Below are 22,732 nucleotides of genomic sequence, written 5' to 3'. Positions count from 1 at the left end.
CACAAAGATACTTCCACTGTAGACTACTGGCAATGGTAAAGAGAAAGCCTGAACTGACCTACTCCTGTGATCCAGATTGTTAAATACCCTAACTGTTGTGCTAAAAATCTCATCCAATGACTGAGGGAAGTGAATGCAGAAATACATGGCCAGGCCCCAGGTGGAGCTCCAGGAGTCCAATTGGTGAGAAAAAGGAGGGATTGTATGAGCAAGAATTGTTTAGACCAAGATTTGAAAAAGCACAGGGACAAATAGCCAAACGAATGGAAACACATGAACTATGAACAAAAAGCTGAGGAGCCCCCAACTGGATCAGGCCCTCTGGATAAGTGAGACAGTTGAATAGCTTGAACTTTTGGGAGGCACTCAGGCAGTGGAACCCAGACCTGTCCTTAGTGCATGAGCTGGCTGTTTGGAACCTGGGTCTTATGCAGGGATACTTTGCTCAGCCTGGGAGGATGGTACTGGACCTGCCTGTTCTGAATCTACCAGGTTGAGCTGAATCCCCAGGGGAGTCTTTACCCTGGAATGGAGTGTGGGCTGGAAGCAAGGCAGGTGAGGGAGGGGGGAGGATGGGGGACCAATGGCTGGTATGCAAAATTAAATTATAAAATAAAAATTAAAAATAAATAATTAAATATAACAGAAATTATAGAGATTTTTACTAAGATCAGTGTCTCACAGGTACCTCTTTCCAATCAGTTTACATTTTCTGCATGAACTGTGACTTCACAACACAGAGAAAAACTTTATGGGCCATTACTCTGATGTCTAACAACACTCTATATTCATATCTGCTCCACTGAAATGAACTTTAAAGTATTTTTCAGTGGGCCAGGTTTATATGAGTGAATGTTAATCTCCAACCACTTTTCAAGTTTATAAGATCATGTAACCAAAAAAGAATATATTTCATAAATGTTCAGAGCAATGTTAAATGTTAATGATATGAAAGAGATCAAAGCACAATCCAAAATGTATTTCTAAGGGGCTGAAGAGATGATTCAGCTTTTAAGATACTTCTATTCTTCCAGAGGATTTACACTCAATTCATAACTAACTTTAGCTCCAGTCCAAGGCTCCTATGTCCTCTTATGACCTCTATTGGGTACTCCTATGTCCTATTATGAATCTGTTGGGAACATGATGCACATACATACATGCCAACAAAACATTCACAGCTAGAAATTTAAATATATGTATTTATTAAATTTATTATTTATTCATTAAAATACATATTAATTTTAAATGATAAACCTGGTGTGGTGGTTTGCATAAAAAAGGTTCCCATAGGCTCATATGTCTGAATGTTTGGTCATTAGGAAGTAGCACTATGTGGGAGTGAATAGAAGGTTTGGAATAGGTATGGACTTGTTCTAAGACGTATGTCATAGGCGGTGAGTTTTGAGGTTTCAAGCCCAAACCAGCCCCAGCCAGGGTCTTTCTCTCTTCCTGCTTCATGCAGATCAACAAGTAGAACTTTCAGTACTTCTGCAGCACCATGTCTGCCAGCAGGCCACCATGGTCCCTGCCTCAATGACAATGGACTAAATCTCTGAAACTGTAAGCCATAGAGAGACTTTCCATCATAATGGTGTCTCTTCATAGCAGTAGAACACTAAGACAGAAGTTGGTACCAGGGAGTGGGGTATTGCTGTGACAGGCCTGATCATGCTGCTTGTGAGTATAATGTGGTAGACTTTGGGACTCGAATTAGGAAAGCAGTTGAACATTTTAAGTGTGGCTTAAAGGGCCCTGCTTGTAGGAACATGGAACATGGAGCTGAGAGCCATGTAGATTATAATGGTCCAGCTCAAAAGGTTTCAGAGAAGAATATTAGTAAGTCACATAGAGACTGTTCTTATGATATTTTGATGGAAAATGTGGCTTCTTTTTGCCCTTGTCTAAAAAAAAAAAAATGTGCCTGAGGCTAAATTAAAGAGTTTGATGAATGGTGTTGGCAGAAGAGATATCAAGACAACCTAGTACAGACTGTATTGTATGGTTATTAGGAATCTCTTATGCAGATTATACTATTAAAAGGATCAAGATGAGCAAGGAAAAATACAAATCTGCATTTTGAGGAGAAAATGAGCACCACAAAGTATAATGGAGCTAAGTCTAGTGCTCAAGGATATAAAAACTTTTTAAAAAAGACTGATGCTCAATGGAGTAAAGAGAGTAGTGATCTTAGGGCAAGTCTCCACCTAGTTAAGCTTTGAATTTTTGAAAAGGAATTAAAGAAAAGCTTAAGCAGTGAAGGAAATGATGAATAACAGAGAGCTGTTATACAGTTATAACTGAACAAGAGGGCATGTTCCAAAACTAGCAATTAGTAGAACTTTACAGCTTCAGCCAGGTGATTCTGGTTTTAGAGCTAAGGATACAAGAAAGGGGTGTGGAATCTCCTTCCATGACTAAAGAATGCCACTGAGACCAGGCATGTGTCAGAGATGTCCCTTCATGGAGGCCATTGAAGGAAGCTTTGAAGATGAAGCCTGCATTGCATGGGAGACCCCAAGATGTTGGAGATGCCAGAGTCATGGGATACCTACCAAGGAGAGCTACAGACAGGATATGGAACCAGCCTAAGAGAAGTGTGCTGCAGTTAACAAAGCTGAAAGTAGTTGGAGACCTGACAAGTACTTTGGCATCAGACATAGAGGCAGTGGTTAGAGTTTGCCCTGCTGATTTTAGGGGTTTTTTGGTTTTGTTTTGTTTTGTTTTGTTTTGTTTTGTTTTGGGGGGGGGGTCCAGCATTTTCTCACTATGATCCCTTTCCTCCATTTTAGAATGGTAATGTGTATCCTGTGCCACTATGTGTTGGAAGTCTGTGATCTGCTTTTTGATTCTGATTTTACAGGAAGTTATAGTAGGAGTTTGTCCTGGGTCTCAGAAGAGACTCTGACCTTTAAAATGATGGACTGTGATGAACTATGTGGACTTTCAAAGTTGGACTAAATGTATTTTTTGCATTATGATATAGGTATTTGCATTATGATATAGGTATAAGCCTACGGGGACCAGGAAATAAAATGTGGTGGTATGAATAAGAATTGTCTTCAATCATTTCATATCTTTGAATGCTTCATCATCAGGGAGTGACACTACTTAAGAGGGAGTAGAAGGTATGGCCTTATTGAAGTAAATGTGGTCTTCTTGGAGGAAGTACATCAAAGGGATGTACTTTGAGATTTCAAAGTCACAGGCCAGTCCCAATGGCTTTCATTCTTTTTGCTCCCTGCAGATCTAGATGTAGAATTCTCATGTACTTCTCCAGTACCATGTCTGCCTTCATGTCACCATGCTTCCCTGCCATGATGACAATGGACAAAACCTCTGAAATTGTAACCCAGCTCCAGTTAAATGTTTTCCTTTATAAGAGTTCCCATGGTCATGGTGTCTCTTTATAAGCTTATTCACTAATGATTGACCTAAGCAAAGAAAATAATGAAAAAAAGTTGAACTTTAAAAAGATTAGAGCAAGAATGTTGCTATCCTTACACATCCACAGCCCATATAGCAGGATCTAGTCCATACTTTGGAGTTGAGGATGCTGGCCTTGTCAAATCACTCATGAGCATGATCATCTTAGCCATACACTTAACCTCACTAAAAAAGCAAAATGACAAAGAGCATGGTTTATCCAAAGCACTTCAGTTAAACCTGAAAATATTTTTCCTTTCTGTATTTTAAGATTAACTGTTGGTTTCATCTTCTTAACAGCAGTTGATGGTTCATTACTGTTTAGTACATAGGCAAAAAAAAATTTAATAATGAATGACTTCAATGTTGGACCTGGTAATAGAGTCCTAAAGTTATTTTAAAAGAGTACTTTCTTATCAAAGCTGACTAAAGAAGAAGAGGCTCCAGGCACATGGAGTCATCTATCAAGGATAGTTTTTATGAGGAAATGGTTCATATCAAGGTCAAATTCAACAAAAAGCACATAACGTTCAAGCCTGATTTTCTTTTCTCTTTGCATATTTGAAAAAAAAACTCTGTACAGGGTATATATTAACATACTAATTCAAAGGTTATTCATTGTTCAAGAGGCTATGCAATTAACTGAGTAGTTTTCAACTGCAGACAACTGTAGCATCACAAATTTCTCATTCTGGCAAATATGAGTGAGTGAGCAAGAATGAAAATATAAGGTTGAACAGATTACTATCCCATTCTAACTAAAAATCCTGCTATCACATTATTCTTAAACCATCACCAACATGTTTAAATGATAATTGCATCCTCTCAATGAGCACAGTTCCTTATTATTGGAATTGGCAGGGCGCCCTGACATTTGAGTCATCATCTCATTTTGTCTATTTCTTATCCTGGTACACAAATTAAATAGAAATCCAAGCACAGTGAAATTTGGGAGAAGTCTGAGCAGTAACAACTTTAAATTGCAGGGTTTTTTTATCTATAGAGTATATAATGGATTAACATTTGTAATAATATATTCTCATTCAGACAATTTTTTAAAGGTTAGCTTTAATCTTAAGATCAAAAATGCTTCAAAATTTCTAGACAAATATTGAAGTTTTACAAAACAAAACTGATAGTTTCAATATTCTCTAACTGTAAAAGCTAGAATAATTATAGTTTTAAAAAGCAACTACAGCTGGGTGGTGGTAGTGCACTCCTTTAATCCTAGCACTCAGGAGACAAAGGCAAGCAGATCTCTGTGAGTTTGAGGCCAACCTGATCTAAAGAGCAAGCTTCAGGATAGCCACAGCTACACAGAGAAACTTTATCTCAAAAAAAAAAAAAAAAAAAAACAGAAACAAATAAACAAATAAAAAGCAACTACAAATGTAGCAAAAAAAAAAAAACCCACATATTTGACAAGTTTCTTCCATCCTGAAAAGGCTTTAGAACACAGTGATTATCAAATATATAGCGTATGTGTTAAAATAGTAACAAAATACCTTTATGTGATCATATAGGACCAATAATACTAGGAGCTTTAAACTTAAACATCAAATTGTCCCCAGTGGGAACTTAAGTCTATCCTCAAGTAATTTCAGATCATTGGACTTGTTTGACAAAAATGTTACTGGTGAATTTTCTAAATCACTTGACTTAGCCATTTAAAATAAATGCACATCTTTCTATCATTCTCAAATGTCTTTTTTTGTCATTCAAGTGGATTATTTATTTGTTCAATTTTTTTTCTGCCATTTTCCTCATTGTTCATTCTAAAAACCAACAGCTTCCCCAAACCACTTAGAATGCAGAGGAATAGAAAGAGATTCAAAAATATATTATTAGAAACTAAATAAGTATGCATTCAAACATCTACCCTGACAATTAACATGATTTTTCCTATGGATTACTGAAAGTATATCACCAAAAAGGCAAAAGTAGTCACAACTGATTTTTTTTTTTACATTTCATATTGACCTTACTGTTGGATATTTCAAAAAATAAGAGACAAATATTTGCTTGAATTCAACTATATTTAGGTTTATTTCTGTTATCTTTTCATTAATTACTTATAATTTTATGGCCCAGATTTCCAAATGGAAACTCAAAAAATAAAAATCTACAGTGAAAATAGTACTCATTGTGTTCTCTCAAGGAATGGCATAGTTTAATGGATAACTCACAATTTGAATACTAAAATTTAATTAGTCCATATCCAACATTGGGAGAATACATATTTTTCTTTCTTTTGACACACAAACATGACATAAATGGAATGTCCCGAGACTGTGAAATTTAAAAAAGACCATAATCACTAAATAGCAGGGTTTTCTCTTTGTTTACAGAAAGTAAGTCAGACAACCCTCACACTGTAGAAATTTCTCTCACAGTTTGACTTGTTCATGGAAACATTCATGGATTTATAATGTTAGACTTTTATTGAGTCCTATCATTTTGTAATTGCAGTGGCTATAATTAATAAGTGTCTTCTTTTTATGTGCTGAAATAAATTATCAAATGAGGCAGACACTATGTAAAATGCCTGGGAATACAGCCAAATATTTCTAAATCATCCAGGGACCAGTAATCTTCTAAATGGCACTTAAAGCTCTCTTGTCTAAATAATTACTCTATAGCCAGCATGGAATTTATTGAAGTAATTATCCATTCTACTAGATCCCATCATGCATTTGGAATCTATGGCTACTTACCTTATCTTTATTCTCAGTACCAGAAGCTTCAGGCTTGGTCCTTATCACAAATGGGGTGGACAGACGCAGCAAAACCCTTTCAAAAGTGGCATTAACCTTTGGAGAGACTATCTCAAAACAGTCCTCAAACTTCAGCACTTTGTAAGTGTCACATCGAAGCTGCTTCCTTAGGCCCTCCCCGAGCTGAAGAACTGTCATGTTGGGGTCAAACATCAGGTGGAATGGGAAGGCTCTACAGAAAGTATTGATGCTGATTCTGAGATCTGCAGGAACTTGGGAAGTACCCTGTGGAATATTCTTTGTGATGTGAATAGTCTCACATTCTTTGATAAGAAAAGAAAGACAGCTACAATTTCGTGGATTTGAACCATCAGAGCACAACTTTTCATTTTCAATTTGCTCCACTTCCACATTCAAATGATAGATTCTCTTTCCCGCAGCCTTAATCATTCCCAGCATTGCAAACCCCACAGTATGGTGAGGGTGGAAGTAGTGGAGCATAAGAGTTCCTTCAGGAAGCTCTTTGCATAGAAAAGATGGTGACTCCAGAGTGGCCTGTTTCCCAAAAGAAGTCCTAATGTGTTCCAACAATGCATCAAAGCCATTGAAGAAGTCCTGCAGTGTGCCACCTACAGCTCGAAGGACTCTCTCATTCTCATCAAAGCATATCTTAAAGAATTCCTCACCAAATCTTTCTTGAATTTCCTGGAACTTCAGACCTAAAGGTAAAGAAGAATAAAAATGTTAGTAACATGGGCTAGGAATTGATTATATAGCTTTCAAGATGCTCATCTAAAGAGGCAGCAATTGAGAACTGGAGAGATGGCTTAGTGATTAAAAGCAGTATCTACATCAAGTGGCACAGAACTGCCTCCAAGTCTAGATTCAGGTGAATTCAATAACTGGCCTTGTGGCCTCATGCACATACCTATACACATAATTCAAAGTAAGTATTTTTAAAGGGTTTAGCATTAAGAAAAAAAAAAGATATATTTTCCTGAGGCCCCAAATTACCTACATAAGTTAATTTTAAATTAGAGAATTATTTCTCAATTAATGTGCATGCTTCTAAGATATTAGGGAAAATTTGATTTTTCTTTTAACATTTAAAAAGACTCTATTCTGCTGGGTGGTGGTGGTGCACGCCTTTAGTCCCAGCACTTGGGAAGCAGAGCCAAGAGAGTCTCTGTGAGTTTGAGGCCAGCCTGGTCTAAAGAGCAAGATCCATGATGGGCACCAAAACTACACAGAAAAACCCTGTCTTGAAAAATTTTACAAAAATTATAGACAAATAGACAAATATTAGATTAAAGACAAAAATTAGTAAAAAGTAAAGATTTTTCTACTATCCCCTCTGTACTCCACAGACACATAAATTCCCCTATCATGTATGTATTCTCTTTCCATTCATCTCTTTCTTCCCTGTGACTCACAGAGTGGGAACTTTTTAAATACTAATAATCTAGAAATTCATTTTCTGTTTAATACCTAATAAATTAAATAACACAAATGACTTTTTCCTTTTCTTAATGATTTCACTAATACTTATAGGACAGGGGCGCACACACACACACACACACACACACACACAAACACACTTATGCATTCATTAAGTGGAAAGTAGCTATCAAAGAGATAATCTGTGGTGCATGTATGGGTAAAAGCATCATGCTATTAAGTGGAAATAAAGTGTTTATTCTAACATAGCAGCATAAATCATGCAATTTAAATGGACTCTATTGAAAAAGAAACAAAAACAAATATACAATTGTAGAACTTGAAATCACTAGCATTCTTTCAAGCACAAAAATGAAAGAAGCCAATCCGGGTGGTGGTGGCACACGCCTGTAATCCTAGCACTCGGGAGGCAGAGGCAGGTGGATCTCTGTGAGTTTAAGACCAGCCTGGTCTACAGAGCTAGTCCAGGACAGGCTCCAAAGCTACAGAGAAACCCTGTCTTGAAAAACAAAAACAAAAACAAAAAAACAAAACAAAACAAAAATGAAAGAAGCCAAGAGTAGAGTAGGAATCTGAGCAGAGAGAATCAAGATGTTTATTTTCTTAACATACGCATCCCTAGTTGTCCTAGAAAAAGAAACTCTACCTTAGAGCAATGCATTATGGGGTAATCAGAGGCAGAGAGTTTCCTTTTTAAGGATGGTTATTGTGTGATATTTTGTTGTGTTCTGAAAAATAAAGCTTGCCTGGAGATCAGAGGGCTAGCCACTAGTTAACCATAGAGGACAGGCAGTGGTGCCTTGCACTTTTACTCACAGCTCTTGGGAGGAGGAAGCAGGAAGATCAAGGAGTTCAAGGTCACCCTGGGGTACACCAGACTGAACCAGTCTAAAAGAGAAACAGTCTGGTGGTGGTGGTGCACTCCTTTAATCCCAGCACTAGGGAGGTGGAGACAGGAATATAAATCAGGTGGAGACAGGATCTCCCTCAATTCCATCTGAGGATTCAAAGAGGTAAAACGTTTCTAGTGGCTGCTGCTCTGCCTCTCTGATCTTTTAGCTTTCACCCTCAATATCTGATTCCATGTTTTTATTGTTAAGACTGATTAGGATCTCAATTCAGATGGTCTGAGGAAAAACTGGAGGAGAGGTATTATACAAACAGAAATGGAGTCACACTATGGCATCTCCTTTGACTGAAATTATACCTGTAGTTTACATATTATTTCTTGTACAGCCTGTCCATCTTATAAGGAGTTCTGAAAATTAAATAGGTCTGAAACACTCTCTTTCTTGTTGTTTGAAGGAAAGAAAGGCTTATTTGGGCTAATAGCTTGAAGGTTCTTTCCTTTATAACCTGAACAGCAGCAAAAACTGAGAATCTGAATGCTGGTATTCAGACCTCTTTCTCCTTTTTATTCAATCTATGGCCCAACTCATGGGGCCACCCACATTCAAGGTAGATCTTCCTACCTTAGTTAACCTGCTCCTACCCTCACAGTAGTGTCCAGAGGCTTGTCTCTTAGGTGATTCTAGATTAATTTCAAGTTGACAATCAATATTATTATCACAATTCTTCCATTAGATTCTTCCTTTGTTGTTGGTTTTAATATCCCCTGTATACTCAACCACTCAGAGAGGAAATCTGTACATATCATCATATACCAATGAATAAATCACTTAAAACTCTGAGATAGTCTGAGGAATATTTTTATACAAAGTTTGGAAGACTATAATGCTAATTCTTTTCTTGTCCTTTCAATTTAGAAAGATCTGGAGGGATTACCCTTCCAAAATCCTCATCCCTTTCTTAATGTCCTATTAGAGTGCACAGCAAACTATACAGTGTGTGGCTTAATTTGTTGTGCTCACCTCTATTATCCTTAGGATGTTCCCTCCCTCTAGAAGGGAAGTAACAGAACAGTCAACAACATTATTTTTACTATTCATTTAAAACACATCAAATAACTTAAGACTTTTCTATAGTCTTGACATTGTGATAAACAAAATAAGAAGTCAGTTTTACAAAGATATCTTTACAACTATTGTGAAATGAAAATAAGTGAAAAATTTAATGATAAAAAGCACCTTTGTTAAAACATTTCACATTAACTTTGGTTTTGCAGGTTTGATGTTCAAGGTTAACTAGCAATGTGATTTATTGAGATAATGGCCATCACCCAGTTTACATGGGCCTGCTATGAAATTACTCTTCAACATACACTGAATAACAATAGAACTAGACAGAACTGATAACAATAGTATTGATCTGCCTAGCTCTCTAGAGTGGAAGAGAAAAAAACAACACAGATGTTATCCATGGAAACTTGGCTCCTGATCTAAGTGATCTGCTAGAAATGCTTTTATAATTATATAAGCCAGTGTACACTGTTTTTCTTTATTTTGCTTAATTTTCCTAGTTGTCTTTACTTTAATTTGATACTATCCATGATTTCTTCCTAACTCTCTTATCTTTTAAAGCTTATTGAAACATATTTTCCTGATAAAATAATTATGTGTTTTGAAAATCCATTCCCATATTCTTCATGAAAACTCAAAAAATCAAAGTCTTATGAGACAGCTGAGAGAGACCCATTTCTCCCTGGGGTTCTAGGCAGGAATTAGATACTGCTACAGTATTGTTTAAAATAGTTTTAAAACTACTTATGATATTAATTATTTAAATTCTTTTTTGTTTTTGTTTCAAAATTCTTTATTTGGAGATTAATTTGGCTTAAAGAGATATAATAGGTACCAAGTTCACAAAAAGTAAGCTGGAAGCCTTGCTATAATGTAGAAAATTGGCCTGGTTATAATGCCAATTTACTAATTCAAAGAGTAATCTCAGTGCTAGTGGGGTAGTATTTCCAAGTGTGATCATTCTTCATAACTAGTTAGCTTTTAAAAAATGAGATTCCCTTCGATAATCTAGGTGAGGCCCCATGCTACCAGTTGAAGGACACAAGCAAAAACTGAGTTTTTCTCTAAAAGAAATCCTGCAACTGAGCTGTAGCATCAATTCAAGTCTGAGTTACATACTTTTGTGAAGACTAACTCAAGATCATTGATAGTGGCTGAGAAGTACCATATGATGCTCTGCAAAGCATTATACGAAATATCATTTCCCTTCTTCTGAAACTAGTTTCTAGATATCCAGCTCATTGCATAGAAAACAGCAAATGGAACTTTGCAACAGCACTTTTTCTGTTGGAATGAAGTTTCTTTCCTGACCTGTACTTCACTAAGAAATCTTTGAAATTCCTATTATATTCCATATATTGCTCCCATTATCAGAAAGTCTATCTAGTAGTTCTAATGTATTTATGTGTCAGTCCCAAATTATTTAAATTCTTATCTTACATTGTTCATTTGCCTCTAAAAAGCAAATAATGTAAAAGGACAGAGCACTTTGATGTCTTTCTTGTATGTTGGTAGACATTCCCTTGCTGTTATAGATACCATAAGCAAAAGGACTATAGTCATGTAGCCAACTGGGTGGCCATCTTGCCACCATGTGGCCATCTACCAGCATGTGGAACACCTTACAGGCGCCTTGAGAAAACTGCACAATAACTGTTATTGATTTCTTTGACTTCTAGATGTAAAACAAAGATGACTAGACTGCTACACAACTCTGGGGAGGCTACCTAGAAAACGGGAACCTAGGAAAGACACAGGGATCGCCCAATGACGGAGAAATGGATGAGATCTACATGAACAGCCTGGATGACAGTGGGAGTAATGAAGGGCAAGATTTGAGGGAAAGAAAGCTTAGGGGAGCAGGAGATCCCAGCTGGATCAAGAACAGAAAGGGAGAATGAGGAATAACAGACCATGATAAATGAAGACCACATGAGAACAGGAATAGGCAGAGTGCTGGAGAGGTCCCCAGAAATCCACAATGATACATCCACTGTAGACTACTGGCAATGGTCGAGAGAAAGCCTGATCTGACCTAGTCTGATGATCAGATGACTTCTAAAGATATAGCCAAGACTGTCCAAACAAGATCTCAGGATATGTATGGAGGCTTCTCAGGCTTGCTCATAAGGTCGTCTCTGCTACCCCCTCTGTTGCTACAACATTCGGGCCACTAAAAAGCTTCTCTCAATTAATATTTTCTTGCCTACATTCTGTAATATTAAAATGGAAGCAGAAGAAGCAGAAGTCAGGCATTTTGGAAGAGACAGTAGAATGGTGGTAGAAGCAACAGCTGAGCAGTTGGCAAGTCACCCACTGAGAGTAATGGATACCTGAAGAAAAACTGGATGAACAGTTCGAGAGTGGTGAGGACAGGAAGGACAAGAGTCTGAAAGCAAGGGTGGAAAGTTGAGACTAAAGAAGGATAAGAGGACATAAGAATACAGAGAAGAAAAATGAAGGCCTTGGCTGCCAGATAAGTTCCAGGGAGCTGACAATTCTTTAGGAACAAGAGTCCTAGAACTGTGGCACCCACTGGCATTAAGGATTGGGAAATCTTGACTTCCTAGGCAGACCCAAGAGTTGTAATATTTGTAGGGTTAAGGGTTTACAATCACCACAGCCTGCATAAAAAATGTATGTGACTGTAGAGGGTGTTACCTGCTGCCTTCCCCTGCCACTGCTTCAGCTCACTGCTGCCAAAGACCAGCATTTATAGAGCTTCTTGCCTACTCATGATTTCTATCCAGACAGTAAAAGCTGGCCAATGGCTAGCACCTACATCATCATCAATATGACTAAATAAAAAAACATTGAATGCATACAAATCACAATAATGCTTACCTTGATGATAGTATTCTTCGTTACTATGAAATGTTCTGTTGATCAGATTTTTATATATTTGAATACTTTATATATTATACATATTTTAAATATGTGTATGTATTAAACAAAAGCCAGAATAAACAGTGCTATAATCTGTTTTTCTTCCATAGGTATCTACTATATTGCATGGAGTGCATCTAGGTTTTGAAGAAAAATATTGTCCAAAAACTTCAGATTTTTGAACACACAACAGAAAAATTATTTCTTGTAACTGGCATTAATGTTCAAAGTAATGAAAATGTACTCACAGTTAAGTGGAAAACATAGATGTAAAGACAATACAGTATGGTCATGTTTGTTGTCTTATTAGTGTCAGATCTTAAATATTCATCCAAACAATAACCAGTAAGTAAATGTCCTAGAGGCAGCCAAATGAAAATTGCTGTGTGTACAGGACTCTATCAACAAGAAATCTTTGCTGCTTTAAAAAGTATATCTGTACCTGAAAGCACAATGACTATCAATTTTCCAATTATCTCACTCAGGCACACAGCGTGATGCTAAAGTTACTTTCATATCATTGAAGACAATCAGTTGGATTGAATAGTGTACTATGTATGGCAATTTTCTTAAAGTACTGCATTTAATTAATTGTAAAGATTTTTATCCCTATAATTGTTAAACTGAACAAGATCAGGAAGAATTCTTTGAGTGAAAAATTAAAAGTAACATTTTTGCACTGGATGTTGGTAGAGCACACCTTTAATCCCAGCAGTCAGGAGGCAGAGGCAGGCGGATCTCTGTGGTGGTATTGTATTCCCCGAAATAGTGTGTGTTCCCGGAAATAAACTTATCTGGGGTCAGAGAACAGGATGGCCACAATATTAAACATGATCATAGGCAATGGTAGCACACGCCTTTAATACTAGCATTTCAGAGACAGAAATACCTCTGGATCTCTGAGTTCAAGGCCACTTTAGAAACAGCTAGGCATGGTGACACAGAAATCCAGCCTTTAATCCCAGGGAGTGACTGCAGAAAGTAGAAAGATAGATAAGGAGTGAAGACCAGAAACTAGAAGCATTTGGCTGGTTAAGCATTTGGCTGGTTAAGCGTTGGCTGGTTAAGCTTTTAGGCTTTGGAGCAGCACAATTCAGCTGAGAGCCATTCTGGATGACGACTCAGAGGCATCCAGTCTGAGGAAACAAGACCAGCTGAGGAACTAGCAAGGCAAGGTGGCTGTGGCTTGTTCTGTCTCTCTGATCTTCCAGCATTCACCCCAATAACTGGCCTCAGGTTTGATTTTATTAATAAGAACCTTTAAGATTCATACTACAGATCCCTGTGAGTTCGAGGCCAGCCTAGCTACCAAGTGAGTTCCAGGAAAGGCGCAAAGCTACACAGATAAACCCTGTCTCGAAAAACAAACAACAAAACAAAACAAAAAACATTTTTGCACATATGCTATGAATCAATAATGAAAATGATATTTTATGTTGTCTCAAATCTCAGAAGGCACAGAGAAAGCAGTTTAGGTCAAACAAGGACTGCAGTTCCAGTTCCCAGCATCTACCTATGCTTGATACAACCCTTACTTGCAGTTAATCACTTCAAACATATAGATAATACTTACTTTCCCATATTACAAAACACTGTGACAGGTGACATTTTAGGCTATAAGAATACATTTTCTCAAGAAGCAGAATTATATTAAAATTGTTTTCATTAATGGGTAAGTGGAAAGTCAGGATTTTAAAAATCACTATTAACTCACCTTAAAAAAAAAAGTTATTGGCCTAAATGCTAGAATCCTTTAGCTATGAGTGAAATAGACTATATTCTTTCATGGATTAAGACTCTTGTCTATTTTTAGTAAGTCATTTCAATGTTTTATTAAGCTGTCAAAGCTGTGAATATCTTGACAATAAAGTGTTCTACTTATTGGTTCATTCATGTCTATCACCAGCAAAATGCCTGGCCCATGGAGAATATCTTCCTTTCTTTTATAATATTCATCCTTGGTGTACAAGTATTAGCAATCTTTCTATGTTTCAGTTATATCATATATAGGAATGTCAGGACCAATAGACATGCTCACGTCATCAGTTCATTACCTTACTGTGTGGTTAGACTACCACTGAAAGACACAGAACTACCTTAGGAGATAAGAAAATGAATTTCTACTTCTCTTGAAGGACTGTTTGAAGAAAATGAAGTGTTAAAAAAGCCAACAAAGGAAGGTAAGTGTCACCCTCCCCCAGCGGATGAACTATAATGGATAAATGGAGAAGATGGAAGGGTGCAACAGGGAGTGAATGAGCAGGTTGAGAATGGATGACAGCTGGCAAGCAAAAGTGAGGTGTATGCAGTCAATTAATCAACACTGGAAAAACAAGACTTGATAATGGTAAGTCCAGAATTAAGAACACTATCCAGAGAGATAATGTGATTAAAACATGAAAATACAAAAATACATTAAAAAGAAAAATATTTGAGAACAAAAGTAAGAAGACATTTACATGCATATATTATATGCAGAAATTTACAAAAGTTGCTCAATTACTTAGCAAAAATATTCCAAAACGTACTTTTCAGAATTATTTTTCCATGCAACATTTTCAAATAGCAAGAAAACATTTGCAATAAACATTTTCAAATAATGAAAACTGTGCCAAGAAAATGTTATATGACTGAAAACTAGTCAACATACACACTTGGATTAAAGAGAAAGCCAAAACTGAAGTTAAAGCATTTAGAACTCAAGGAACCAAAATCAAAGAAAAATGTATTTTGTGTCTTCAGAAATAAAAGTAAGTAAGTAAATACATACATAAAAATCATTTAGATTAAGACTTCATGGATGCAACTTCCCTGTCATATCTAGGAGACATAGCAAAATTCCTGTTCCTCTAAGAAAATTATGTTGAATTTAAGAGAAATAAAACAAATTATAACATGAAAATATATACAACCTAAAATTGAGAAACAAAAATCTACTGAAGGAAATGACATAGGCACATATTGAGAAGAAATGGAGAAAATGAGACCTTTGAGTCTGAAAAATGGAACTAGACAATTCATTTGTTAAAGACTGACTTTCACTGCTTAAAAAATAATTTTATTTATTCGTTGAAAGTTTCATCCTTTTATACAATGTATTTTCATTATATCTAACAACCACTACCACCATATCCCATCTACCTGCCAACTTCTGATCTTTTTTTATTGCTATTAATAACTACCTGAGTCCAGTTAGTGCTGCCCATTTCAGAGGCAATTGCAACACAAAGACTCTAGCATCATAAAGGAACTAATTCAAAGCTGAATGGAAGAGGTAGATTCTAGCTAAAGGAACTTGGTCCTTGGACTTGTCACTGGCTCTTCTCATTGTCCCCTCCCAGCTTCCTGGCTGCCATGAGGTACAGGGCTTCACTTCACATTTTGTCTGGTGATGTCATTTGCCCACCCAATCCCACAAATGGGACTAAGCTACCATGAACTAAAACTTCTAATAGGAAGCAAAATATTTCTTTGCTCCCTTGTGTTCTTGGGTATTTTTTACACCCATGAAGTGACAAATGAAGGAAAGAAACATGCAATGTTTCACAAATACCTGTGTGGACAACAGTGTGAGTGATCAAGGGGTAAAATGGAAATGATTGAAGCTTACTTTTAATACAAAAAATAAACAATACCAAAGTTACTCAATTATTTTCAGGCCATGAGAGTAGTGCTTGATTTATTATTTTTCTTTTATTAAAAATAGATTTTTTTCACATAATATATCCTGATTATCATTTCCCTCTCACTTCCTCCCCACTTCTCCTTCCATATGGATCCACCCTTTTCTGTCTCTCATTAGAAAGCAAACAGGCTTCTTCTTCTTCTCCTTCTCCTTTTTTTTTTTTTTTTGAGACAGTGTTTCTCTGTGTAGATTTGGTACCTGCCCTGGACCTCGCTCTGTAGACCAGGCTGGCCTCGAACTCAGAGACGCACCTGCCTCTGCCTCCTGAGTGCTGGGATTAAAGGTGTGTGCCACCACTGCCTGGCTTACAAACAGGCTTCTAAGGGAGAAGAATAAACTATAATAAAATAAAATAAAACAAACAGGAGGAAAAGAGCCTAAGAAAGGGCACAAGAAACAGATATAGATGCAGAGATGCTCCCATTTGCACACTCTAGAATCCCATAAAAACACAATACTGGAAGCCATAATATGTACACAAAAGTTAAGAGAATTGACTGCACTTCCAGAGGTCTTGAGTTCTATTCCCAGTACCCACATGGCAGCTATAATCATATGTAACTGTAGTCCCAAGCCCTCTTATTGTGGGCAGAAAAAGACTTTAAATAAATCATTTCTGCTTCATTAAACCCATACACAACTTGTCAAAACTCAATATGATATATTAAAACCAATTTCTCTTATGAATACTTTTTAAAGTACTAGGCAATAAAAGCGAGTAATTGGTAAAGTACCAAACAATGCTTATATGTTATATAAAAAAGTAAGTCAACAGTAGAAAAATCTACCAAATTCATAAAACTAAATAAGAAAATAAAAGATCATATCAGCAAATCCCAAAAGGTCTAAAATTCAAAAATTTTTATAAACACTTAACAAAATAAAAATAAAAGGCCTGTTCAAATATAATAAAAGCTGTTTTCCAAAAACTAAATGCAATGCTTATTCTAAATGATAAAAGATAAAAAAACTTTTCTACTGAATCCGAATTAAGTAGGAGGCTTGAGTTCATGGCCATTGTCCAATGTTGTCTTGGAAATTTTAAAACTGTCATATATGAAAAATACAATTATATAAATTGTAAAGAATAAAGGAATGACAATAATTTTGTAAAAATAAATCTAAGTATGCATTATGAGAGTTTAAATTATTTAAAATCTGTATTTAAGTTCAATGGAAGAAGAGTGGTCCACTTACTACGAAGGTACTAGCCTTCTGAAAAATGTTAAAATTAAATCCCATCTCATACCTCAAACAAAATCATATTCAGGTCAGGAAAAGCTTAAAATGCAAACAAAAAAATAATAGAATAAAATTCAAAGATTGTGTATCCTTTAGCTAACATAGGGGAACAAATACACAAAGACATTAAAGCATTTGATTTTATAGGCTGTCAATCTGAGTTAAAACTGCTAGAGCAATGAGAAGAACATGATTTTGTTTTAATAAAACTGTATGAGCATTATATATCTATTCCTGACTTTCCATCAGCCTCTACAAAGTGATTCTAGATCACCACCAACAATTGTTCAGTACAGAGACAGTCCACCAGCCTCTTAACTGATTGTTCTATATTCTCCCAATCTGCTCTTATCCATTCTGCATATGACCTTCATAAACCATAAATTTATCATATTTTCTCTGCTAAAAAACTTCCAATGACTATTTATTGCCTTCAAAATAGAGCCCTAACTCATGTGGATTTATTCAGTACTCATGGGACCCATTTTGTCCTATTCTCATCTCCTGAATCTCCCATTGTAACTCTTCCTAACAGTACTCAGTAGTTTCTTCTGTTTATAGGCTTCTGGACATGTTGGATTTGAGACACCTTTCATTTTGTTTGAATAGAATTCTGTTATCCTACCTACCCTGCTAAAGTTGCTATCTGCTTTCCTTCATCTTATATACTTTTATATCTAAATTCCTCCAGAATGCTTTTGGGGGCTTTACCAGACTGAGACAGATGCCTGTATTTGTTAAGCTTCCAAATTACGTGATGTGCATTGGGATCTTAACATGTACCAGACAGTGTTTGCTAGTTTGTCCACTCCATCCACCAGATCTAACCTACTTAGATAAGAGGTTTTGTTTTCGTTTTTTTTGTTTTTGTTTTTGTTTTTGTTTTGTTTTGTTTTTTGTTTGCCACTGTTTTATTCCTTCATTTTAGGGAGGGAAAAAACCTCTCTGTATCTGCCCTCAGTGCTGGACACTGGACACACAGGGATGATAAATACAGAAAAAAAATTTTAAGCTATGTAACAGACAATCCAGTAATTCCATATACCACCCAACAACCAGGAGTATTATAATAAGAAGAGATGATACAAGTGGGATTGTGAGAGGGCTCAGAGGTCAAGGTGCATGCCACCAAGCCCAAAAACTTTAATTTGATCTCTTCCTCTAATCTCCACACCCATACGTTGACACATGTGTGTAAACATGCACAAATACACAAAAAAAATAAGTGATATAGTCATAGGTAAAACAATAAATAAATAAAATTAACAAAGCTAAAAGGCGACTAAGAGTTCACTAAGCTGCTAGGAAGTAGATAGGTAAGAAACTAGACTATTCTAGAACAAATCAAAGTTTATTTATAGAACCTGGAGGAGAAAGTAACAGGAAAGCTGAGAAACTAAATGAAAATCACCCTTGCAGTCCTTGTCTGTAGGAATATTTTAATGAACAGATAAAAAAACAGTCATTTAATAAGCAAATAATTACAGTTATATATTGTAGTAGATAGCCATCCCAGCATTGGCCTGGAAGTTCCAACCCCCATTGAGGCTTCGGTAATGGTCATGCCCACAAGGCAGGGCAGAGGGGGAAGCGGAAGACCAAGGATCGGGAAGAGGTCTCTCGCTTGGTTCTGGGACCCTGGGCACTGGAGGTAGACCGAGCAGAGTTCTCCAGAGAACACCGCCGGAATACACTATACCTTTGCCAGACCCTGCAACCTACCCCTTCATTTGTAAGTTAGCCCACAAAATAAACCTCCCTTTTAACTACGTGGAGTGGCCTTAATAATTTCACCAATAATATATAGCTGACAATATGTCCATGCATAACAAACATTACATGTTTTATATATTTATTTATTTATAAAATGTATAATGTATGTATTAGATATACACTCAGATAATTGTGTGTAATTGTTCTTTTTCAGACCCTTAAATGTTCTTTGTCATGTCTTTTTACTCAAAGCAGATAAATTATACCACTACTGACTTATCAGGTATGAGTACTTTTAGTTGACAAATTCTTATTTCTTTTTTTTTCTTTATTATTATGTGTTTTAAATTTTATACATCAGCCATGGGTTCCCCTGTCCTCCCCTCTCCCGCCCCGAGCTCCACCCTCCCCTCAGCCCCTTCCCTTCATTCCCATGTCCTCCAGGATCAAGGCACCCCTAGGTATTCATTTAAACCTGGTGGATTCAGTACAGGCAGGTCCTGTCACCTCCTTCCAGACTGAGCAAAGTGTCCCTGTGTAAGCCCACGGTTTCAAACAGCCAGCTCATGCACTATGGACAGATCCTGGTCTCACAGCTTGGGTGCCTCCCAAGAGGATCAAGCTATTCAATTGTCTCACTTATCCAGAGGGCCTGATCAAGCTGGGGGCTCCACAGCCTTTGGTTCATAATTCATGTGCTTCCATTCATTTGGCTATTTGTCCCTGTGCTTTTTCCAGTCTTGGGCTCAACAATTCACGCTCTTGCAGACCTTCCTCTTTCTCGACAGTTGGACACCTGGAGCTCCACCTGGGGCCTGGCTGAGGATCTCTGCATCCACTTCCATCAGTTATTGGATGAGAGTTCCAGCACGACAGTTAGGGTGTTTAGCCATCTGATCACCAGACTAGGTCAGATCAGGCTTTCTCTCAACCATTGCCAGCAGTCTACAGAGGATGTATCATTGTGGATTTCTGGGGACCTCTCCAGCACTCTGCCTATTCCTGTTCTCATGTGGTATTCATTTATCATGGTCTGTTATTCCTCATACTCTCTTTCTGTTCTTGATCCAGCTGGGATCTCCTGCTCCCCTAAGCTTTCTTTCCCTCAAATCTTGCCCTTCATTACTCCCACTGTCATCCAGGTTGTTCATGTAGATCTCATCCATTTCTCTGTCATTGGGTGATCCTTGGGTCTTTCCTAATAGCCACCAAGGTTGAGTAATGGACAGACTCGGGGAAGCATGTATAAAACCAGCCAGTCTTATCAAGATGCTATACTGGCCACCTGTTAGATGACAAAATGCTCATCACACCCCCAACCCTCCTTCTCCAGCACTGTAGCAGGCTGCTGTGGAAGACACAAAACCAGAAATTCAGCCACAGCATGGTATGAAATAAAAAATTAAAAAAAAAAAACCTGACAGACATATGCTATTTACAAAGGTGTACTTACTTCAGGGCACCTGCCTCAACACTGCACGATCTCTGTGATACCATCTGCTACATTATAAACACATGGCAGTAGCTTGTAGATTTTAGTGCTACCCCACTAATGAATATTCTCATCATTTCCAATACTAGCACTTTTACCAGTTTTTCACCTGTTTGAGAAGGTAAGGAAGGTGATTACTATGCAAATACATGGATTCTGGTTTCTATTCCTAACTGGTCCTGTTCAGATTGTGAGCTATGGTGTTGGCATTCAAAGACCACAATTTCCACATGGATGCATTCTCAGAGGCCTTACTCAGAGATGTTAATCATTGCTAATATCTCTTTGTTTGTTATGTTTTGAAATTTGCTTAACGGTTATTTTCCCTCTTTAAAGGTGCCAACAAAATCTAAGGAGCCACGTGGCTGTCCAGTTTCCACAGAAGGAAAGTTTAGCAATTAAGGCTATAGTAAAGAATAAAATTCATGATAATCTGAATTTTTCTCATAATTTTCTTACCAAATCAAGTAACAAGTATTTAATCAAATCCTAAGTGCCTGTGTAATTAGCTAAACAGAGTCAGATTTTAGGAAAACCTAAAAGGAATACATTTCCATGAATCTACAATGGGGTTATTACAGTGGTTATAGCTGGTCCATAAGCAAGCAACTCTCGCACTTTATTTTTTATTTTTGAAGGATACAGACATGGTGCTTATGTGTTTGCTTTAGTGATCATTGGCAACACACCATCACTCATCATGATGTTACATTAAGGCATAAAGTACACTGGAACGTCCCTGGTAATTCAATCCAACCTCATCTTTCCTTTGCTTAAATTCCTCCAATGTTGAACACCTCATGAAACTTGTTCCTCCACATGCAAGTGGCTCCAGAAATTACAAAGCTCTCAGTGGACTAGCTGTGTTACATCTTCTGTGACGACTGGACCTAATCTGCCTCCTTTCTTCATGGATGTCCTTTACCCCAAAACAGCTCACATGCCCTATTTTATTATTTAATCTTATTTTTTCAGAGAACTAATTCAAAATGCATTAAAAGCAACACCAAAAAAAAAAAAACTGCTTAAGTTAAAATAGATGAAACATGAAAAGAATAGAAACAAAAAACAAAGCAAAACTGGGTTTATGTGATTAGAAGGATACTCCAAGTTATAACTCTGCAAGAAATCAAAGAATAATGGAGATAAAAATAAGAAAATCTGTTTCAGGTAAGGGGGCTTTTCTGGGGCTACAGTCTTTTTCGTATATGTGTCTTAGCTTGTGAAATAGACCTCTCTGTGTGTTCCTTCTTACTAGAGTATACCTTTAAACTGTACCTTTATCCTTTTGATTTGCTTACATTGTACAATGTATAGTTTTCATTCACAATTTCCTTTATAAGATGCTAAGCTGTCTTTTGAAGGACCTGAGTTCAGTTTTCAATGTCCACATTGGACAGCTCACAATGGTCTGTAACTCAAGCTTCATAGATATCCAGGACCTCTGGCCTCTATAAGTACCTATACTCACATGTACATAGGCACACACACACAAACACACACACACAAACAAAAAAAAAATTACCGCACACTCATGATTTAAAACAATGAAAAAAATTTATTTTAAATGATGTTGAACTAAATAAATAATTTAGGGCAGAGAAAATGAGCATGTAGTAAATTAAACTCATGCACATTGCCACTTTATTATCCTAAAGGAGGCCATTCTAAGAACGGCTGAAGTGAGCCACACACACACAAAGTACCTATTCATAATATTATGATGTCAAAGTGGTTCTAATGGAGCACAGAGCTGAGTTTGTCAGTACCACAGACAGATGTCACAGATAAACCAATGAGAAGCTTGAGACATGCAAAAATATAACAAAACTTATATTTTTAAAAATTGAGTAAATAGAAGAAAATAGGAACCTGAATTCTTCTGTTACTACAAAAGAAATAAGCTATTTGAAGTCCAAGTTTATGGGCTGAGAGGATTATTAGGAATTGTTCTATTTTTGCAAAATAGTTTTGTTCATTTTCATTTTCTATGTCTCTTTTTAGAAATATGTAGACCCACACACAATTTTTTCATAGTTAAATTCATAATGTTCAAATCAACAAAAATACTTTGTGTTCAGCTTTTTCATTTTCTGTAATGTTTAATGAAGCTAGTAGTGTTTGTAGCTGTCAGCTCTGAGTTGAGTCTTGCTCTAGGTTTGACTTCAGCTGCAGTAAAAGCTGGCCTCAGCTCCTG

At 36.8% G+C, this 22,732-nt stretch overlaps 1 protein-coding gene across 2 annotated transcripts in view; it reads right to left on the bottom strand.

Annotated features, from left to right (window-relative positions):
* Gucy1a2 (guanylate cyclase 1 soluble subunit alpha 2) overlaps positions 1 to 22,732 on the bottom strand; it is a 356,985-nt gene that overhangs the window by 260,315 nt on the left and 73,938 nt on the right. For both annotated transcript variants that reach the window (XM_036192232.1, XM_036192233.1), the window contains exon 4: positions 6,141 to 6,859. In XM_036192232.1, coding sequence (XP_036048125.1) covers positions 6,141 to 6,859 — 719 coding nt within the window. The remainder of the gene's footprint in view (positions 1 to 6,140; positions 6,860 to 22,732) is intronic.

The sequence above is a fragment of the Onychomys torridus genome, chromosome 7 (genome assembly GCF_903995425.1).
Source record: "Onychomys torridus chromosome 7, mOncTor1.1, whole genome shotgun sequence".
NCBI lineage: Eukaryota > Metazoa > Chordata > Mammalia > Rodentia > Cricetidae > Onychomys > Onychomys torridus.
Note: the sequence above shows the minus strand (reverse complement) of the source record. Positions and strands in the feature narration are given on the sequence as shown.